This window comes from Drosophila sechellia, chromosome 2R (assembly GCF_004382195.2).
Source record: "Drosophila sechellia strain sech25 chromosome 2R, ASM438219v1, whole genome shotgun sequence".
Classification (NCBI taxonomy): domain Eukaryota; kingdom Metazoa; phylum Arthropoda; class Insecta; order Diptera; family Drosophilidae; genus Drosophila; species Drosophila sechellia.
Genome location: NC_045950.1, coordinates 14,820,888 through 14,837,611, shown reverse-complemented (window position 1 = coordinate 14,837,611; position 16,724 = coordinate 14,820,888). Strand labels below are relative to the sequence as shown.

General features: G+C 43.1%; 3 protein-coding genes across 6 annotated transcripts in view; 1 reads left to right on the top strand and 2 right to left on the bottom strand.

Annotated features, from left to right (window-relative positions):
• The first annotated feature begins 4,929 nt into the window (after positions 1–4,929).
• Positions 4,930–8,882, top strand: LOC6609849 (RNA polymerase II degradation factor 1). Its single transcript, XM_032716597.1, is given in 11 exon segments — positions 4,930–5,111; positions 6,302–6,537; positions 6,650–6,999; positions 7,069–7,308; positions 7,366–7,498; positions 7,665–7,697; positions 7,700–7,723; positions 7,821–7,916; positions 8,019–8,330; positions 8,432–8,506; positions 8,566–8,882. Coding segments are annotated over 11 exon segments (1,878 nt in total). The 3' UTR covers positions 8,763–8,882.
• On the bottom strand, positions 8,872–10,968 carry LOC6609848 (probable cytochrome P450 12b2, mitochondrial). The gene is made up of 6 exons (XM_002034464.2): positions 10,741–10,968; positions 10,539–10,662; positions 10,228–10,474; positions 10,053–10,169; positions 9,572–9,998; positions 8,872–9,519 (listed from the first exon to the last, which is right to left on the bottom strand). The coding sequence occupies exons 1-6, from the start codon at positions 10,837–10,839 to the stop codon at positions 8,917–8,919; spliced, it is 1,617 nt and encodes a 538-aa protein (XP_002034500.1). The 5' UTR covers positions 10,840–10,968; the 3' UTR covers positions 8,872–8,916.
• A 293-nt stretch (positions 10,969–11,261) lies between these two features.
• Positions 11,262–16,724, bottom strand: part of LOC6609847 — a 37,678-nt gene continuing 32,215 nt past the window's right edge. For 3 of the 4 annotated variants that reach the window (XM_032716598.1, XM_032716599.1, XM_032716600.1), the window contains 3 exons: positions 14,733–15,181; positions 14,127–14,320; positions 13,777–14,000 (listed from right to left, as the gene is read on the bottom strand). In XM_032716598.1, coding sequence (XP_032572489.1) covers positions 13,777–14,000; positions 14,127–14,320; positions 14,733–15,181 — 867 coding nt within the window. Of the gene's footprint in view, positions 14,001–14,126; positions 14,321–14,732; positions 15,182–16,724 lie in introns of all 4 variants that reach the window. The other variant, XM_002034463.2, reaches the window with a different exon arrangement.

Here is a 16,724-nt window from a genome sequence, read left to right as displayed (position 1 = left end):
CATAAACCTTGAGCCAAAAGGGAAAGTTTCTTCAAATTATCACACATACGCCATGTGGCCGAGCCTCATTTAATACCATTAACAATGCTGAGTGGCATTTCGTTACCTGGAAAGCACGTGCTTTCGATAGGCATAAAAGCGGAATGTTTTACCGCCATTTTTACGGCCCCAAAATAATGAAATTGTATGTTGTTGTATACGTATATCCTTTTCATCGCAGCAGGTTCGTAAACGCAGCGTCATTAATGTTTTTGTTTTGGCCATATCATGCACGTTACCATATCGGAAATTGGCCTGCGTAATCGCGCAGTATTAAGGAAACATCAGACATCAATTATGGATTCGACATGGTGCACGGACTTTTCCATTAACAACTTTAGTCAATAAATCGAGCTCGATCAAGGCCAGTCATCAATTATTGGACATGGGTCAGCAAGTGTCATATGGCACTAATAGCGCTGTCTCCTTTGCGCTTTCACTGTGCCCTTCTACTTTCTACTTTCCACTTGCTCACCTGTTGACTTTTTCTGACATTTCAGCGGTTCTATTTCCGTCCGACTGCACTGATGTTAAAAGTATATTTAAATATTGTATTCATAAAAAAAGTATAAATGGCTTACCGCTTTGGCTACTTTTATGAATGAAATCTATACATTTAAATACACTTTGGTATGAAAGCCTACTCTTTATTAAACTTTTTCACAGACTTGAAATAATTCTTTGAATTTCTAATTCTAAGCATTTTTCGCGTGTGTAGCTAAAGTTTTTTCGCAGTTTTTTCCTGCATTGTTGTTCGCAAGTCTTTTTCTGCCCTTTGGCTTATTGGCCCTATTTAGTTAGAAATGACGTCACTGCCGGCGAGCACAATCCCCATTCTATTCATGCGAAACTGGGGGACATGCAGCTGTCTGGGTGTCCCGCTGTTCTTAGCTTTGCCGGTTGCCGTCGGCGTTAGCGTTGCAACACTGTACCCCACTGTGCGGCTTTGTTGTGGTTGTGATTGTCATGTTTACTCGGCACGCAATGAACCGAAACTAGACTTATCACAGGCATAGGGTTTAATCGCATATCGTTTGCCAGGGCGTTACTTTTGGGTCCCCAGGTGGGCGTCCAGGCGAAAATGAATGAATGAATATATATATAAATATGTATGTAAATATGCTTCGCGCCAGACAAGCGAGAGTCTTTCATCTGCGCCATATGGATCAGCTATTCATAATTAGCACATTCTGGGCTGTCAGAAAGCCAAACAAAACGTCTGCCTCGAGTTACTCGAATTTCGATGGGAAATTCTTGAACTTTTTGCATTTTCCGACGCTGCACTGCTCTCGGATAAATGATTTTCCTCAATTTGTTTGCGACTCTGAATTATTCATGGAATTTCTTTTTACCATGCATACAATATTTTCTCGGTCACCACCACAAGCGGCGGTTTAGTTATTTTTTTTGCGCTTCAACCCAAGAACTGAATTATGCATGGATTATTTATGCGAATTGTGTCCTTATTTGAATCGTGGTCTCCTTAAAAATGTACCGCAAGTGGAGGAGTATAGAACGAGGATTTACAGTCGTGCTTCTATATGTAAATTGCGTATACGCAGCGTGAGCCCAACTGATGGACAGCTCGTTTGGCAGCTCATAAATGCAGCACATCTCCGATGGACTGTTGCTTAATTAACTGCCAGGATAATGACGATATTAAGTGGGATTATGCCAGCCGTTTTGATGGCCTGGCTTACACTGATGCCACATAAGAGTCTCTAAAGCAGGGATTACTCAATTTCGGTGTATGAACGAGTATGCCTGCCCTTAGGGAGGATACTACCAGAATATGTGCGGCAGTTGGGGAGCCACAGTATGCGCTGGCCCGAAGCTTTCATTTTAATTAACTGGGTTACCTTTGTGGGCCGGCCATTTCGGAGCCAAGTAATTACAACTCGACGACGAACAACAGCCATAAGGAAAAAATCCAGAGAGAAAAAGAAATAACTTAACTTTCCAAATTTCCCATTGGTGTGCTGCACTCTTGTCATTAGAACTGTGTTTTTGTATTGAAGGTCCCACACAAATTTCTTATATATCCCTAATGGACACTTATTTTTAAAGTTCACCAATATTTCCATTTTACAGTCGCTGGCAGAGTATGCACATAATTTATTTGTTTCTCTGTATAAGAAATTGCGAAATGCAGCAAAAGAACTTGACACTGCGGGAAAACTTATTTGTCCACTGCCTCTTTTTCCCCCTAGATATGTGTCGAAATCTTGCCAAGGGCACTCCTTTTGCAACTCCATCCTGACTTCATTCCCAGCTGCGTTTGAGCCAATTTCGACAATCAATTTATGCGTTCGTGCTCGAATTGCTATGTTCAATTTTACATTTGCCAATTTGCAGATGGCGGCTGCAGTTTCAAACAAGGAACACATTGGGCCCTAAACAGCGGGCGATGAAGATGGGGAAGGGCAATGTTCATCTTAGCGATGAAAAGGGCAGACACCTCGAGGCCACCAGTGGCGACAGATTGCTTCCCCGATACCCCGATAGCTCTTGCGCTCTTGGTTGTTGATTTGTCAAATGGTCACATAAACGGGAACAAATTAATGGCAAAGTGGAAAAGAGAAGAGCTGAGAAATGAGCGCCATGTGATAATTACAAACTATATCAGGCAAATAGCACGCGGCATCTAGACAGACTATATACTATATAGCATATAGAAACTGAAAAGAACCGAACAGAAGCGCCCAGTGTGTTGGCCACTTATTTTCATTTAGCCATGCCAACTGCCATCGATGTACTTGTGTGTGAGCGTTCATTGGAGTGTGAGTGTGTTAGTGTGTGTGTGTGCGGACCGGAAGCGCAGCGGCATGCAAAGACGCCATAACTGCCATAACGAAACAGCAGCTGAAAATGATGGTGGGGGTGGAGTGTCTGGGTGGTGGAATGGCCGTCGTAAAGTCCGCGGAACCTGTGCGTTTCAGAGGTTATCGGTCCTAACCCCTTGCTGACATGGCGCCAAAATCGGAGCGAGGGCGGTTCGATAAGTTCCGCGCTGCAAACGGATATCAGAAAGCTAACATTTACTTTTAGTTTCAAAGTTTTTAAACTGAAACTCATTAGTTTGGCAAACTTTTAATACTTTATTTACAGTCTATTGATTAATTATTTCAAAAAGAACACATAGTTGTCAAGGTCAGACTTATGTACATATGTATGTGTAAGCGCCCGTTGTCATATTAAAATTGCCTTTATAGACATCATTGACCTTAAAGATTTTTCTATCGATTACATGCCTTAACATTTGAACAAGTGTTATCCCACAAATGCGGACAAAGTAAAGATATTGTATATATAGGTTAGTAGACCATGATTTATGTATGTGCGTTTGTAAATGATTCTTAATGCCCTATTTGTCTGTTTTTCTTCACAAACAACTCGAGCACCCCATTGCCGTGGCAAAATTTATGCGCAAACTAATTTAGCCAAAGCCGCACTCAACCCGCATAAAAATAGCTGTCCAAATTGTGCGGCGTTGGCTTTTGAGAGCGACTCAGCTGCTCAAGTGGCAGCATTCAGTGGAGCTCGGCCATATACTCGTGGCTATATACCACACGCCAGCATCAAAGGGAGTTGGGCGGGCCAAAAGGATAAGGGATAACGGATTACGTGAGGAGGGCAGCTTTAAAATACAAAAATGTTAAACACACACGCGCAGCTGTCACAGGTGGAATGGTTCTAGTCAGCCAGGTGTCTTTGGTGGCTTATCAATGGCAATCGTGGGAGCCAAACATTTTTATTTCGCCAAAAAACACTTACACATCCTGACACACACACACAGTTCGCTGAATTTGTGTGAGTGAGGTCACCAAGACAAGTGCATGCGAATTCCGCGACTACATCCTCCTGCCTGCGCGCTTTTCCGAGTTTCCTTGCTGGCTTCTGGTACTCCTCGTGATTTTCCTATTCTCCCATTCAGGACTGGCCCTGCCGTTTTGCATTTGCAGTTGGCCAAATAATTTTTCACAACACACTGCACACGGTTAAACTTTTCCTGCTTTTATATCCCCTGCTATTTGCGGCACACACACGCGAGATGAATGGCTTTTTTCAGCGGGCGCAAATAGAGGAGCATGAACGGAGTCCTTCCAGAAATTCGCGTGAGAAACGGGCGGAGCGGGAAGTCCCTTTGATTTTACACAGAAACGCGCGTTTCGAGTGAGCGGGACGGAGAAGCGCTCCGCAATGTCGTCCGCTGCCGTGGAGAATTTTCGCGCAACTGAACGCTCGTCGAGCGTCGAGAGCTTTTCCGCGCTTGCTGGGCTTCGAAAGCTTTTTGCGCCGAGCGAAAAGCGAAATTGAGTGCAATTCGGTCGAGTGGTTGCTCAAAAGAGCCGAAAGGACGAAGGGTCCTTCAAATGGGATAAACAAGCCAGGTAAACACCGATTGTCATTGGCGACAGGCTTTAAAACCTATAGCGAGAAACTTTGCTTTGGCGATCCTTTATACATGGCTAATTCATTAGATTTAATCTCCTTATAAGCATATGTTGCAGATTTTTAAAGAAAGTAAATAAGAATGATTTAACATAGTTAATATTACATATGTAGGTATTATTAACAAATCAAAATTTTACAATTTACAATTTTAAAATCAAAAGCCTGCAAAATTCTAGCTTGTTCTAAAATGATAATCATAATTGGAAGACATTGAATCTGCATTGCAGATCTGCAATAGAAGATAACCATCGTCACTTCGACTTCCTATAAACAATACCTTTGCGAGATTGTAAGAATAAGAGAGGCATTCGGTAAGACTTCAAACGAGAGATAACGCATTTGACAGTTGACTCGACTGTTCGTTTTGCAGCCGAATCGAAGCCGATTGCCCGGCTTAAGTCGATTGCGGTTCGAGAACTCGTGATTCCAGAACCAATGATCAGTCAGTCGGGAGTTGTGCAGCCGGTAGGTCGTTGCTCCAGGATTTTAAGGCAGATTCGGAAGAAAGTTCTGCCAAAGTGTTTTAATATATCCAAAAATCTTCTAGTAGCTGCATTTTTTGGGCAAACTATCGGCTGGTACGAGAGTTTTGATAAGTCAAGAATTCCAAAAGACCGGTAAGTGAGAATTCTGCATAGTCGGCTAGTGCGGCCGCTCCGCTGATTCGCGATCGCCATTATGGAAGGAAAACGAAACTACCGTTATCAGCTCGATTCCCAGTGGCTTGCACTTTATACTTTCGCTCTGCTTCCCTTACTTTTCCTTAGCCCCCTTTCACACCGCATTCCTCACTCGCCGAAGAGCAGACTTCAGCACTTCCATCTCGTTACACTGGCTAACAGGGTTTCGCTACGATTCATTCGAGTGCGGCATGTGTGTGGCCGAATGTTTTTAATTTTGCATTTTATGGGAGAGGAAGATACACTTTGATCCCGAGAACAAATTTTTGTGATAATTTTATTATTTTTGTTATTTTATTGAGAATTCGCGTATTTTCTGAGCGATGCAATAAGCGCTATAAATATCAATTGAGTGTTATGCTTGTGTAACTTTATATTATACGCCAGATTTCTTTCATCGCGCCAAGAATGAGAATGGATGCTATCAATTTAAAAAGTAATTTATGTGTTCACAAGTGCGAGCAAACGATGGGCTAGCCTAGTGCTCGCGATAGGTATTATTTCAAATCACCAATAACCTAACTAGTAACCTCACCCACACAACGATTGCTCCGAGACGGAGATCTCCCGTAATCAACGATTGGAACTATTCCGCCGGCTTGAATCGTACAAAGTTCGGATCGTCTAATTATGAAATACTTAATTTGTTTTGATTTTTGTTGCTGATTCTTCTTAATTTTTTTGCCGTTAGTCATTGTCGGCGGAAGGCATTAGCTATACGTACATAAAGCGACTATAAGTTTTGCCAGACGGCAGCAACAAAACACAAAAGCAATCCTCCATCCGAAACTCAAACAAGTGCGAAGTTCCGATCCGCTCCGATAAGCGATCCACTTTTGGTTCCTCTGGCAGACGACCTCGGATCGTCAGGTTTATTAATAAGGTATTACCGTACTATCCGCTCGTTCAGCCCCTAATCACGCGGCAATCCCAAAATAATGGCAGCTCTAGTAATTGCCGAGAATTAAATCGCCATTAAGTCGAATTATAGACAAGATTGCATATTAAAGCCACAATGTGCACTAAAAAGTGTTTATACATATAACAGCTAAAATTATACAGTGAAAAGTTCTAGTAGATATACCGCACTACTCACTAAAATAAATCCAATAAAATGTGGTTCTTAGAATCAGCAAGATGGCACAGGAGACGAAGACCGTGGCGGCAGCCAAAGACCAGAACCAGCGAGACCATATCGACGAGGAAGAAGTCATCGAACTCCACAAGTCACGCAGCTTTTACGATCGGGTTCGCGAACAGGCGGAGCGATTTGCCAGCACGCGAGTTGGCCAATTCGTGATCGAACGGGGCGATAAAGCGCTGGCGATGATCGAGGATACTGCCAAGTGGAGTCTTCCGCAAGGTGAGCAAATATCAAATACTATATCCGAAAATAAAAAAATCTAAAACTAAACTCAGTGACGAATGATAAGAAAAGTGATCAATAATATTATAATATTATATTATAATTATAGACAAGTCTTCTGCTCCCTTGGAACGCCCCCTGCCTTGGGCTCCATTCCTGATGCTCATCGTCCTGCTGCGGCTCACACGCATTTGGTTATCTGTTGGCGCCCTGATGATCGGCAATGGTCCAATATCTCCCACGGATATGGTCTACTTTATACAGACTAGACGCCGCAAGCTGCGGGCCATTCGGGTTCATGGCCTAAAGGTGATGAGACGGCGCCAGCAGGAGGTGTCCTACGGCAGTGGCAAAGGTATGACCCAGAAGCTCAATCAGTGGTTTTCCCGAGCCATGTGCCGTCCAGGAGTTCAGCAGGATAGCAGCAGTCGCCGTGTGTTTGTTCGCCATTCGGAGCAGGTCAGTTTGGGGATTGGAAAATACCTAATTCAAATAACTAATAAATGCATCTCCAAATTTTGCGTACAGGGTCTAAGCAATTCCGTGGTTAAGCGCCCTCGGGAGGAGGACTGCAATGCCGATGCCGAACTGACCATCGATCAAATGCTGGCCAAGTATGCCAACGAGAATTCTGAAGATGACTCCGACTTTGTGCCCAATGAGGAGGAGGAGGAGAGCAGCAGCAGTAACAGCAGCGGGGACAGCGAATCCGAATCCGGCTCCAGCGAAGGAATAAGCAGCGGCGAGGCGGATGAGGTTGTCAGCCAGGTGGGATACACAAAAGCCTCTGACTAGTACTCCAATTAATCAAAATTATACCTTTAGGCCAAGCAGAAATCAGCTGGAGCGGTGGTGGAAAACGGAGTGCACAAGGCCGAGGAGAAGGAAAATGATAAGGAAAAACTGAACGTAACGACAACCAGCAATGGCAACAACGACAAGGAGCAGGCGGAAGTTGGTAATGGACATTGAACATTATTAAGACTCTCGTGCGTAGCCCCCTAAGTCTAGGTTAACTCCAAGTATCGATTATCGAATTAAGCGTTGATGAAAACTGAACTTGAAACGTTGTCATGAAATACAATACAATACCGATACAACTATACACTTAGTCATTTCCGTAGATCATCCATCCATTTGCAGGCCCGAAAAAGAAAATCCAAAATTAGCCACCAAGCCACTTGTGAGTTTGGCCCCTCGTTTCAATTCCTTCCCGTTGCCCTGACATCGAATCTCTCTCTGTTTCTCCCCCATTCCCACCCGTATGATAACGATCGCAGCTGCTGCCCAGCCGGATGAGGAGTGGAAATCTTCGCCAGGACACATGAGCGCCGCCGTGATGAACACCCGACTGTACAACAATACCGCCGCTGCAGGTAACTCACGCGAGAATCGCTCCACGTCGTCCCAATTAACATTTTAACGATAGTATTCTGTCTCTGTTTTTGTTACTCCGTGCATGTGTTCAAACACAACAGCCACCACTGATCCAGATCCCGATTCAGAACCTGACACTCAGCCTGAACCCGAAATCCCATCCGAACCTCCATCCCAGTCCCAACCCTCAACCGAAGAAACAGATGACGATGCAGAGGATAGTTGCAGCACCAGTGGCAGTAGTCAAACCGGGATCACTGTCTATCAGGCCGATGAAACCCAGCCAGATACCCAAGCTGGACAGATCCTCGAGGTTGCCGCCACGTTAACTGATGCACATCTATCCAACTATCCCACTGTTGACACCCTAACTCCTGCCACCTCCTCCGAAGACATATTCTATAGCCCTATCGGTGTGTGTTCTTCCATCGAAGTCTCTTCTGCTTGCTAACTTGCCCACTTAATGCTTTTAAGCATTTTTATTAACTTAAATACTTATATTTTTCTTTTTTAGGTTCACCCACTTGCTTTAATACTAGCCTAGGAACCCAAGCTCTCCTCAAGAGGGCCAGCATTCAATCCGTCCTGGGCAAGTAATTAAAGAGCATTACCTGTTTTTAAACTGGCTAATATCACTGTGTTCCGCAGCCCACTCCACGCCCACGAGGGAGGTGAGAGATCAACCCACTGAAGAGGCAAACCACTCGGTGCCTCAAACACCGGAGACCGGGAAAACTCAACCCCAAACACCCAAGGAAGTCCATAATCAAAATCAGCAGCAAAATCAACAGCAGCGCCAACGCAATCATCCCCACCAACGCTATCGTGGACGCAATCGGCGCTAGTCCTTTGAAGTATATCCATGTCATATCTTTTGAATTTCCTCCTAGCCAGCTAGCCATTCTTCTATTTTTTTTACATTCCCATATTGTTAGTAAATACTGCGAGTAAATCTCTGAACTTAACCGGTAATCTGTACTTGAGCTTAGGATAAACATATCACATTGAGTCACCAACTGGTTCCAATTTGAAGCGAATATCACCGCAGGGTGACAGGATAATGGTGCTCTCATAGTCAATCGGAGTTTCGGGCAGCCAGCTGACCTTGTAGCTTCGCAGGAGTCGCACCAGCAGCGTTTCGATCTCCAGCTCGGCAATCCTTTTGCCAATACAGGTGCGAGGTCCAAAGCCAAATGGCAGGTATACGAAGGGGTTACGGGTTCGGGCCGCTGGACAAGCCTTGATATCCGGAGCTAAGTCGGTCTTGAGCCAGCGTTCCGGTATGAACTCGGAGCTCTGGGCAAAGTAGTTATCGTCGTTGGACAGCTCCAGGACACCCATCAGAACTCCAGTGCCACGTGGCACCTGATAGCCCGATAGCACTAGATCCTTGGGTGTTATGCGAAAGTTTCCCGGCGTAATGGAGGTGATGCGCAGACCCTCCTTTATGCAAGCTCTCAGATAAGGCATGTTTTTGGTATTCTGATCCGTCAAGGAGTCCTTAGGGGTGGGCAATATGTGGAGTAGCTCTCGACGCAACTTCTCTTGCTTTGATGGATTGCGAGCCAAGTGATAGAGGATCGTCAGACAAGCTGATGATGTCTAAAGGAAAGCATTTAGTATTAAATCGTACCGAATATATCAATAATCATACCGTATCGATTCCAGCCATAAGCATGTCCATAACCATTGTCACAGCCACCTTCTTGTTGAGTTCCAGCAACTGCTCCAAAACGCATTTTGTCTTACCGTCTTCATTGTTACCAAAACCTTTCATAGCCGTCTCTATATAATTTGAGGTAATATCGGTAATATTGTCGTAGGTTTCGAGAAACTTCTTGAAGCCAGCGGTTTTATAAACAGTCCAAATGGAGGGCTGCACATCGAATTGGAAGCTATAGTTGAAAAAGTCGCCCATATGTTTAGCCAGACGATCAGCATTGGGATCTGGATTATCACTAAGCAATCCCATCCGCGTGTTCAGCGCCACAAAGCTAATCGACTCGAAGGCCCACATCTTCAGCTCATTGTGAAAGTCAGTAGTCAGAGTGTGGGTCTCTGGGTTCCTTTGAGTTTCCAATCTAAAAAGGGAAAATGCTGTTACATAAAATAGTTTTGATATAAGTAACTCCTACTTGTCTATAAACTCCTTAGATATTAGGTCTAGCTGCGGTAGATTTTGCCGGACATTCTGAACTTTCATAAGAACTGGATTCACTTTGTTGCGAATATCAGCCCATTCCTGACCCTGACTGGAAATATATAGATATAAAGATATTATCCTTAAGATATATATGTTGTGTAGCTTACTCAGATGCCAGACCGCCAACACCTTTAAAGACATCAGGTCTGTGCACCTTGCGATAGTAGTTCAAGCTCTCCAGACCGATGCGAATGGGCCAAACACCCTCGTTGCGGTAGGTCATCTCGAAGTCCTCTGGGTTGTAAGTGAAGACTACGTTCGGTTTACCCATCATTCCGGGAATGCAGTATATATCGCCGTACATTTCTCTCATCACGCGGTTCATTTGAATCAAGTTTGTGTTGCGAAGGGCTCCTATGGGATTATTGGGTAATATTTAGATAAGATATATTGTAAAATCGTAAACTAAATAGTTTACCGCCTGGCATAAAAAAGGATAGCATTCGTAGGGGGCTGGGACCCGGTATTTCTCCATACGGCCTGGCCTGTTGCCATTTATCATCTATGCGAGGCGTCGAAGTGTCCAAAAGTTCCAACTGGGTCTGCGAAAAGATATAGCCATTGTTTGTAAACAAATTAGTGGTCTTTAAAAGCTCTTGCTATTTTTGCCAACTTCTTACCTGCTGACTGCGTGTGCCACCAACAGATAAGTTCCTATCAAACCACAACTGATTGCCCGAAACGGTCCGGTAGATAATTTTATTAGAATATTTCCACATTCTAAGTCCCTTTAATCGGCAACTGGTTTAAATTGGTATATATTATTTATATACTATACAAAAGCATATAGGTAATAAGAAAATAAACGGGCCGGGCTTGACTGCAACTGGTGGCGAGAATGTGCCAACTGAAACTGAATCTAGAGAAGAAGGTATCACGCCGATTAAGCTTTTTCTCTAGAAATTAGAATGTTAGCTTTTCCGTACACTGCAAGCATAGGAGGTCTTAAGTTTACATCAAAACTATTCAAATTGAATACATCAAGTTTTTCTTCAGAATCTATATGCCTATGTATTTACATAGGTATATGCCTGTAAATTTACACAGGTTTATGTCCAAAACCTGAGCAAGCTTTCTACCCAAAACTTACATGTGTGTAAATGTATAAATCAAATGCCCCAGAAATAAGATAGCCAACATATTTTCCGTTTTTCGAATTACATTTATTTATTGCATGCGTAAAATTTTCCATAGCATAAAATGTTGATTCTTGTTGGTTTTCTTACAATTTGTTAAATTTCTATACGATTTTGTTTCGTTATTAGTTGGTTTATGTTTTTTTTTTTAATTTTTGAATATTTTGTACATGTATGTACATTGAAAGTTTGAATAAGTTGTAAGAGTTGAGTTATCATTAGAGTTTAAGTTAAAGTTAAAGAAATAGAGAGTTGATTTTTAAGGTACATTATAGTTGTTGAGTTTTGCACGTTCAATTTAAGTAGACAATACATCAATAATATCAATTATATCAATATATCAATATCAATGGAGGATCTAGAGTTGAGTTAAACTTTTGATATGTATTTCGTATGCAATTGGCTTAGTTCAAGTTAGAGTACAAAATGTGACTACAAATTGCTCTTTGAGTATATTAATATATAATTTCGCATTACTATAATATATTTTAAAACGGAAATTGGTTCCATTTCGGTTATCTTTCCTGGACTTCGGTTAATGTACTTTTCGCATCTGTATAAAAATATAAACAAATTAGAAATGTTCGTTGTCTTTGCTACTACATTTGCTTTCGGTTGGTTTACAGAATTCAAAACAACTCAGTGACTGACTTAAAAAAAAATGTAGGAGAATAAAATATTCTGCGGAGGACCTTCAGTCTTGCTTTGAATTTATATTTTTGTTTGTTTCATTCCTTTCGTGGTTCCATTGTCGTTAGGAGATCAGCATTGGATGTATATAAGGAGATACACTGTAAAAACAAGATTTATACATTCCATAGTCTATTTTCTGTTTAGTATTGATTAAGCGCTAGTCGAGTTCTGTGCTGAAGATCCATATGAACTGGTACTCGAACCAAAAGGGTATTAATACGTACACATATCTCCATGAAAGAGTGTGTATAAGTTGGTGTAAACCGAAATTGGATGGATCGTCACGGAAAGTATTAGCCTAGGTTGAGTTTTTCACATTGAGTTTGATATGCATATGAAATGTTTAAACGTTAGCCAAACAGCTGGTAAGTGTATGTATATATATATGTATATATTATGTTTAACTATAGGTAGAGTCGCCGTAATTGATATGCTTTTCTCTCTTTAGGAATATAAAATAATCTGGCTTAAAAATGCATTAAAAAACTATCTTTGATAAACCTATCACTAAGTGGGTGCAGTATAATTATCTAAACAGACATAACTATTTTTTGGTTTAGGCAGTGCGATATTAACCTAGAATACGGCTATATTCAACTAGAAGTTTGTCTATGACGATTCCGTGACACATCGCGCACTACAAACTAGGTCAAAATCAAAGTCATATACAACAAATTTGATGCTCGACTTACTGTTTACGATACGTTTGTATATAATATATATGTATATATATATATTTGCTTGTATATTTACTTTTTTTGTATATTTGCCAACGTTTGCAGCTGATATGTTTCGATTTCATGGTTGGTTTAGCTTTTGATATGTAACATACGCACCAATTGCATTAGTTCAATCATTTTCAGTTTCTTGAGGACCTCGAGTACCCCTGATATGTATTTATGTTGTGTATAAACTACACTATATTAAACTATACTATGCTATGATAAATGTGATATGTTTAGTTTTGTTCATGTTTCTGTACGCACACATTTAATTCAGCTGACTGTTAGTCTAAATACATTTTTAATTGCCACTTCACTCCTCATTTCCATATCTCTCACTCTCTCCCTCCCACCCATAATCAGCATATATCCACAAGCAGCAATCGCAATCATTTTCAATTTGTCCTATGCTTACATGCTATAAAATCACATTTAGTTGCTTAATTAATTTTTATCCTCTCGAACACTCCCATTCACTCACACACACGTACACGAGGAGAGAGAATGAGTATGTAGAACACAAGCAGACGTAGAAAACGTGTAACCTTCGAACATCATGTAGATATTGCTTTTCATTTCGCTATATATATATACTGTATGTATGATATATATATATACACGACATGTATGCGCCATTCATGCACACACATTTTCATGGCCTGCTGCACAGCAAAATGCGTGCAGTTTATTTTACTATATATTTTTTATATGCGGATCCTTGTTCCTTCGCTTGTTCTTTGCTGCTGCAAAGGCAAATTTGCATGTGGTGATGGTGATTGTGATGGGGATCGCAGTGGGATGGTGGGCGGTGGGGCTGGCCCGGGAAAATAGGAATGCAATTTTTCAATACGCGCACATAATTGAACTGTCAGAGTAGCTCGACTCGGCCAGGCAGAAATACTGCGCCCCGCCTCCCGCAAAAGTATGCAACGGAAAAGGGCAAATGAAAGTCCTGGATAACTTTGCTCGTTTTTTTCCATCAGCCGCTCTTGCCTGTAATTAAATTGGCTGCACTGTGACCCAAACGTTTGACCAACAGCAGATTTATGACCAGCGAGGCCAGCGAAGAGCTCTCCATTTGCCAGCCAATTTGGCCACGACGAGATTACTCCTCCGGCCAGCCGAGATCCTCGCCGACAAGCTCGTAGAATCGCTGATTGTACTCGGCGAAGAACTTTCGCAATCTGGAGACCACCACGGGATCCACATGCGGATGCTTCCTGCCCTTCGTCTCCCGGAGGCAGCGATCCCCGTTGTCGTAGCGCAGACAGTAGAAGCCCTTGGTCTCGTTGAAGTAGAAGTGCTCGCTATTCACCCGATGCTCAATGCCTGGAATCGAGAACAAAGAATAAAATAATCATAATACAAACTAGTTTTCAAGCATTTAAAGGTATCATTTACAGTTGAATAACAAACATAGCTGCAATCACAGAGCGCACTTCAAAAGTTACTCACCCAAGAAAGCCTCGATGCGTTTCAGCTGAGAAACCGGATCTTCGATGAGGCGATCCCCATTGACCACCAGCAGCTGCTCCCGCGGAAAGACCTCCAGCCAGCGATGGAGGTGGACATGGTACATGGAGATGCTGAGCGGTCGATAAGCCTCGTTAACGGTGCCATTGGGAAATATGGCCAGCTCCTCAAAGGACCTGCGAACGGGGTGAAAGGAGGCGAGGGGATTTAAATCTTCCTTTCGACAAGGATGGCAAATTGAATTGCCAGCAGCTGCAAATGAGCAGCTCCCACTACCCACTCCAGCCAGCTCCACGACCATGTTAAACAGAGTCCTTGGCTCCTTTGGCTCCATTGGTTGCCTCCCCCCACCTGCCACACACCCTCTGTCAACAAGTGAGGCCGCAACAAGAAAGTTTCACCATCGGCGCGACAGAGACAGAAGCAGCCAGAGCCAAGGACAAGAGTCGCATTTTGGGCAACTTTCATTTGCAGTTTGCATTTCATTTGCATGTCAAGCAGCGGCGGAAGGGGCAAAAGGGAGTGCGGACACGGGGCATGGGCATGGAGCACTGGGCACGGGGAAATGCCTCAGTTCGGTTCACTTACTTGGCTGCCATTTGGGCGGCGCTCGCCATTGGCGACATTGTAGTCGTGGTCATCGCAGCTCCAGCGACACCACCGCCACTACCCAACGCCTGTCTCCTGACCAAAGACGAAGATACCGGTTTGCCTTTGGTCTCCTTGGCGCCCGCCCCACTGCCACCCAACAGGGCATTGTCATAGCCACGGGCCGACTGCATTTTGGCATACAGCAGTGATTGTGTTGGCATCTTGGCAGCTGCGGTCCCGCTTCCCCCACCACCAGCACCACCACCACCTGCCCCACCGCCAGAACTCTCCTTCGGACTCGGTGGATCCTTCTCGGCCAACGGCAGAATGGCGGTGGCCGCATGGCTACGCAGCTGCGTGTAGTCCGAAATGGCCCGGGTCACCGGCTCACGGACAATCAGGAGCAGCTTGATGCTCGCGTTCATGGCCCGTACGCGTTCCGGCACCTGAAATGTATGAAAAGTTAAGAAGCATTTTAAATTATTTAATGAAATGAAAATATGTAGGTAAGTTCCCTGGATGGAAGAATCTGTTGAGATCCTTATAACATTTTTACCCTCGAGGAACGATCGATTAAGATTAGTCTTGTCTAATTAAATATGTACGCTTTATTCAGTATAGCTAATTAAACAAAAGTATTGCATTTTCCAGCTAATATAAAATACAAAATAAGCCAATAAGAGGCAAAAACTTATTATTATTCGCATTTTGCCCAAAACTAATAGTTTTTTCCGTATTATTTTATGCAAATATTAAAACAACCAATCATTTATGGAACAAAAACACTATATAAAAAAAAATTGCACGCGGTAAAACGCGCATGATAAAGGATATAATTAAGTTGGCAAAAGTTGAACGGAAAAACGATATTTAATCAAAATAAAAAGCGTGTGCTTTAACTTTTAAAGAAATAAAATGCAGTTGGAAATTTTAATGAGGCTGTCTTTTGCAATTCTTTTCGATATTTTCTCAAGGTGGACAGTGTGTAAAGCTGGCATCTCATGCTGTGCCTTCGCCTTCTGTTCCAATTAATGAATTTATGCCGGATACCTACCAACAATCGATAATAATTGCAAACTCTGGCTGCTACATTTTCAGGGGAGCTTGGTCGCCACACCCTCCCCCCTCCCCCCCTCCACCTTTTTGTTGCCTTTAATTTGCAGCCTTTTGTGGCAGCCACGCCCACCCGTCGCCGTTCCCCTGCCCGCCCCCTGCTGTTGCACTTCCGCAGCAAGTGTGCTGTGAACAATTTAATTAAGCCGGAAAATATTGCCGTACAATGTTGGCGGAACGAGTCCGTTGTCGACTACGGCGGGGTCCTTGAATTTGCCACGTTGTACAAATAGCCCCGCAAATGGGCGGAACGAGCCGAGTAAATAAACTTAATCAATTTCAATAAGAGCCATCAGGCCGTGCAACAAGTTCATAACTTTTTTGTGTTTCTCAATATTGTTTTTTGTTTGCTTTTGCTTTTGCCTTGGTCGCCTGGGCACTCAAGCGTTTCAGAATTATTCACGTTGATGAACCGTTTGCATTTCGCATTTGGCCCCCCTGGGAATATGCATTTCGCTGAATCTTTAATGCGGCCAAAATGCATCTGACATATCAGAAAGGGAGCAGATCGAGGGTTACAGTTTGAGGCCAAAGTGCTCCCTTGGGAGCTGAATGCATTATTTATGCTGCTCCACAGGATAATTTGACATTTTGCGCTGAGGGAACTACGTTTCGGTGGCATTAGTTGGGGCCAACTCCCCCCACCAGTTCCATCTCAATAAATATTAATAACAACATTAATGAAGATTTATGCGAATCAGTGGAGTGGGAGCTATGCCATCTATCCGCGCATCAAAGTGCCAGACAAATTGAAATGCTGCATCAGCTGCAGTTGAGCCACGGCGCCGAGGCAGTTAAAAATCGAAATGAAACTGGATAAAATATTGCCATGTCAGGAGGAGATTGGATGCTAGCCAAGTTCGCCCACCCGCTTGG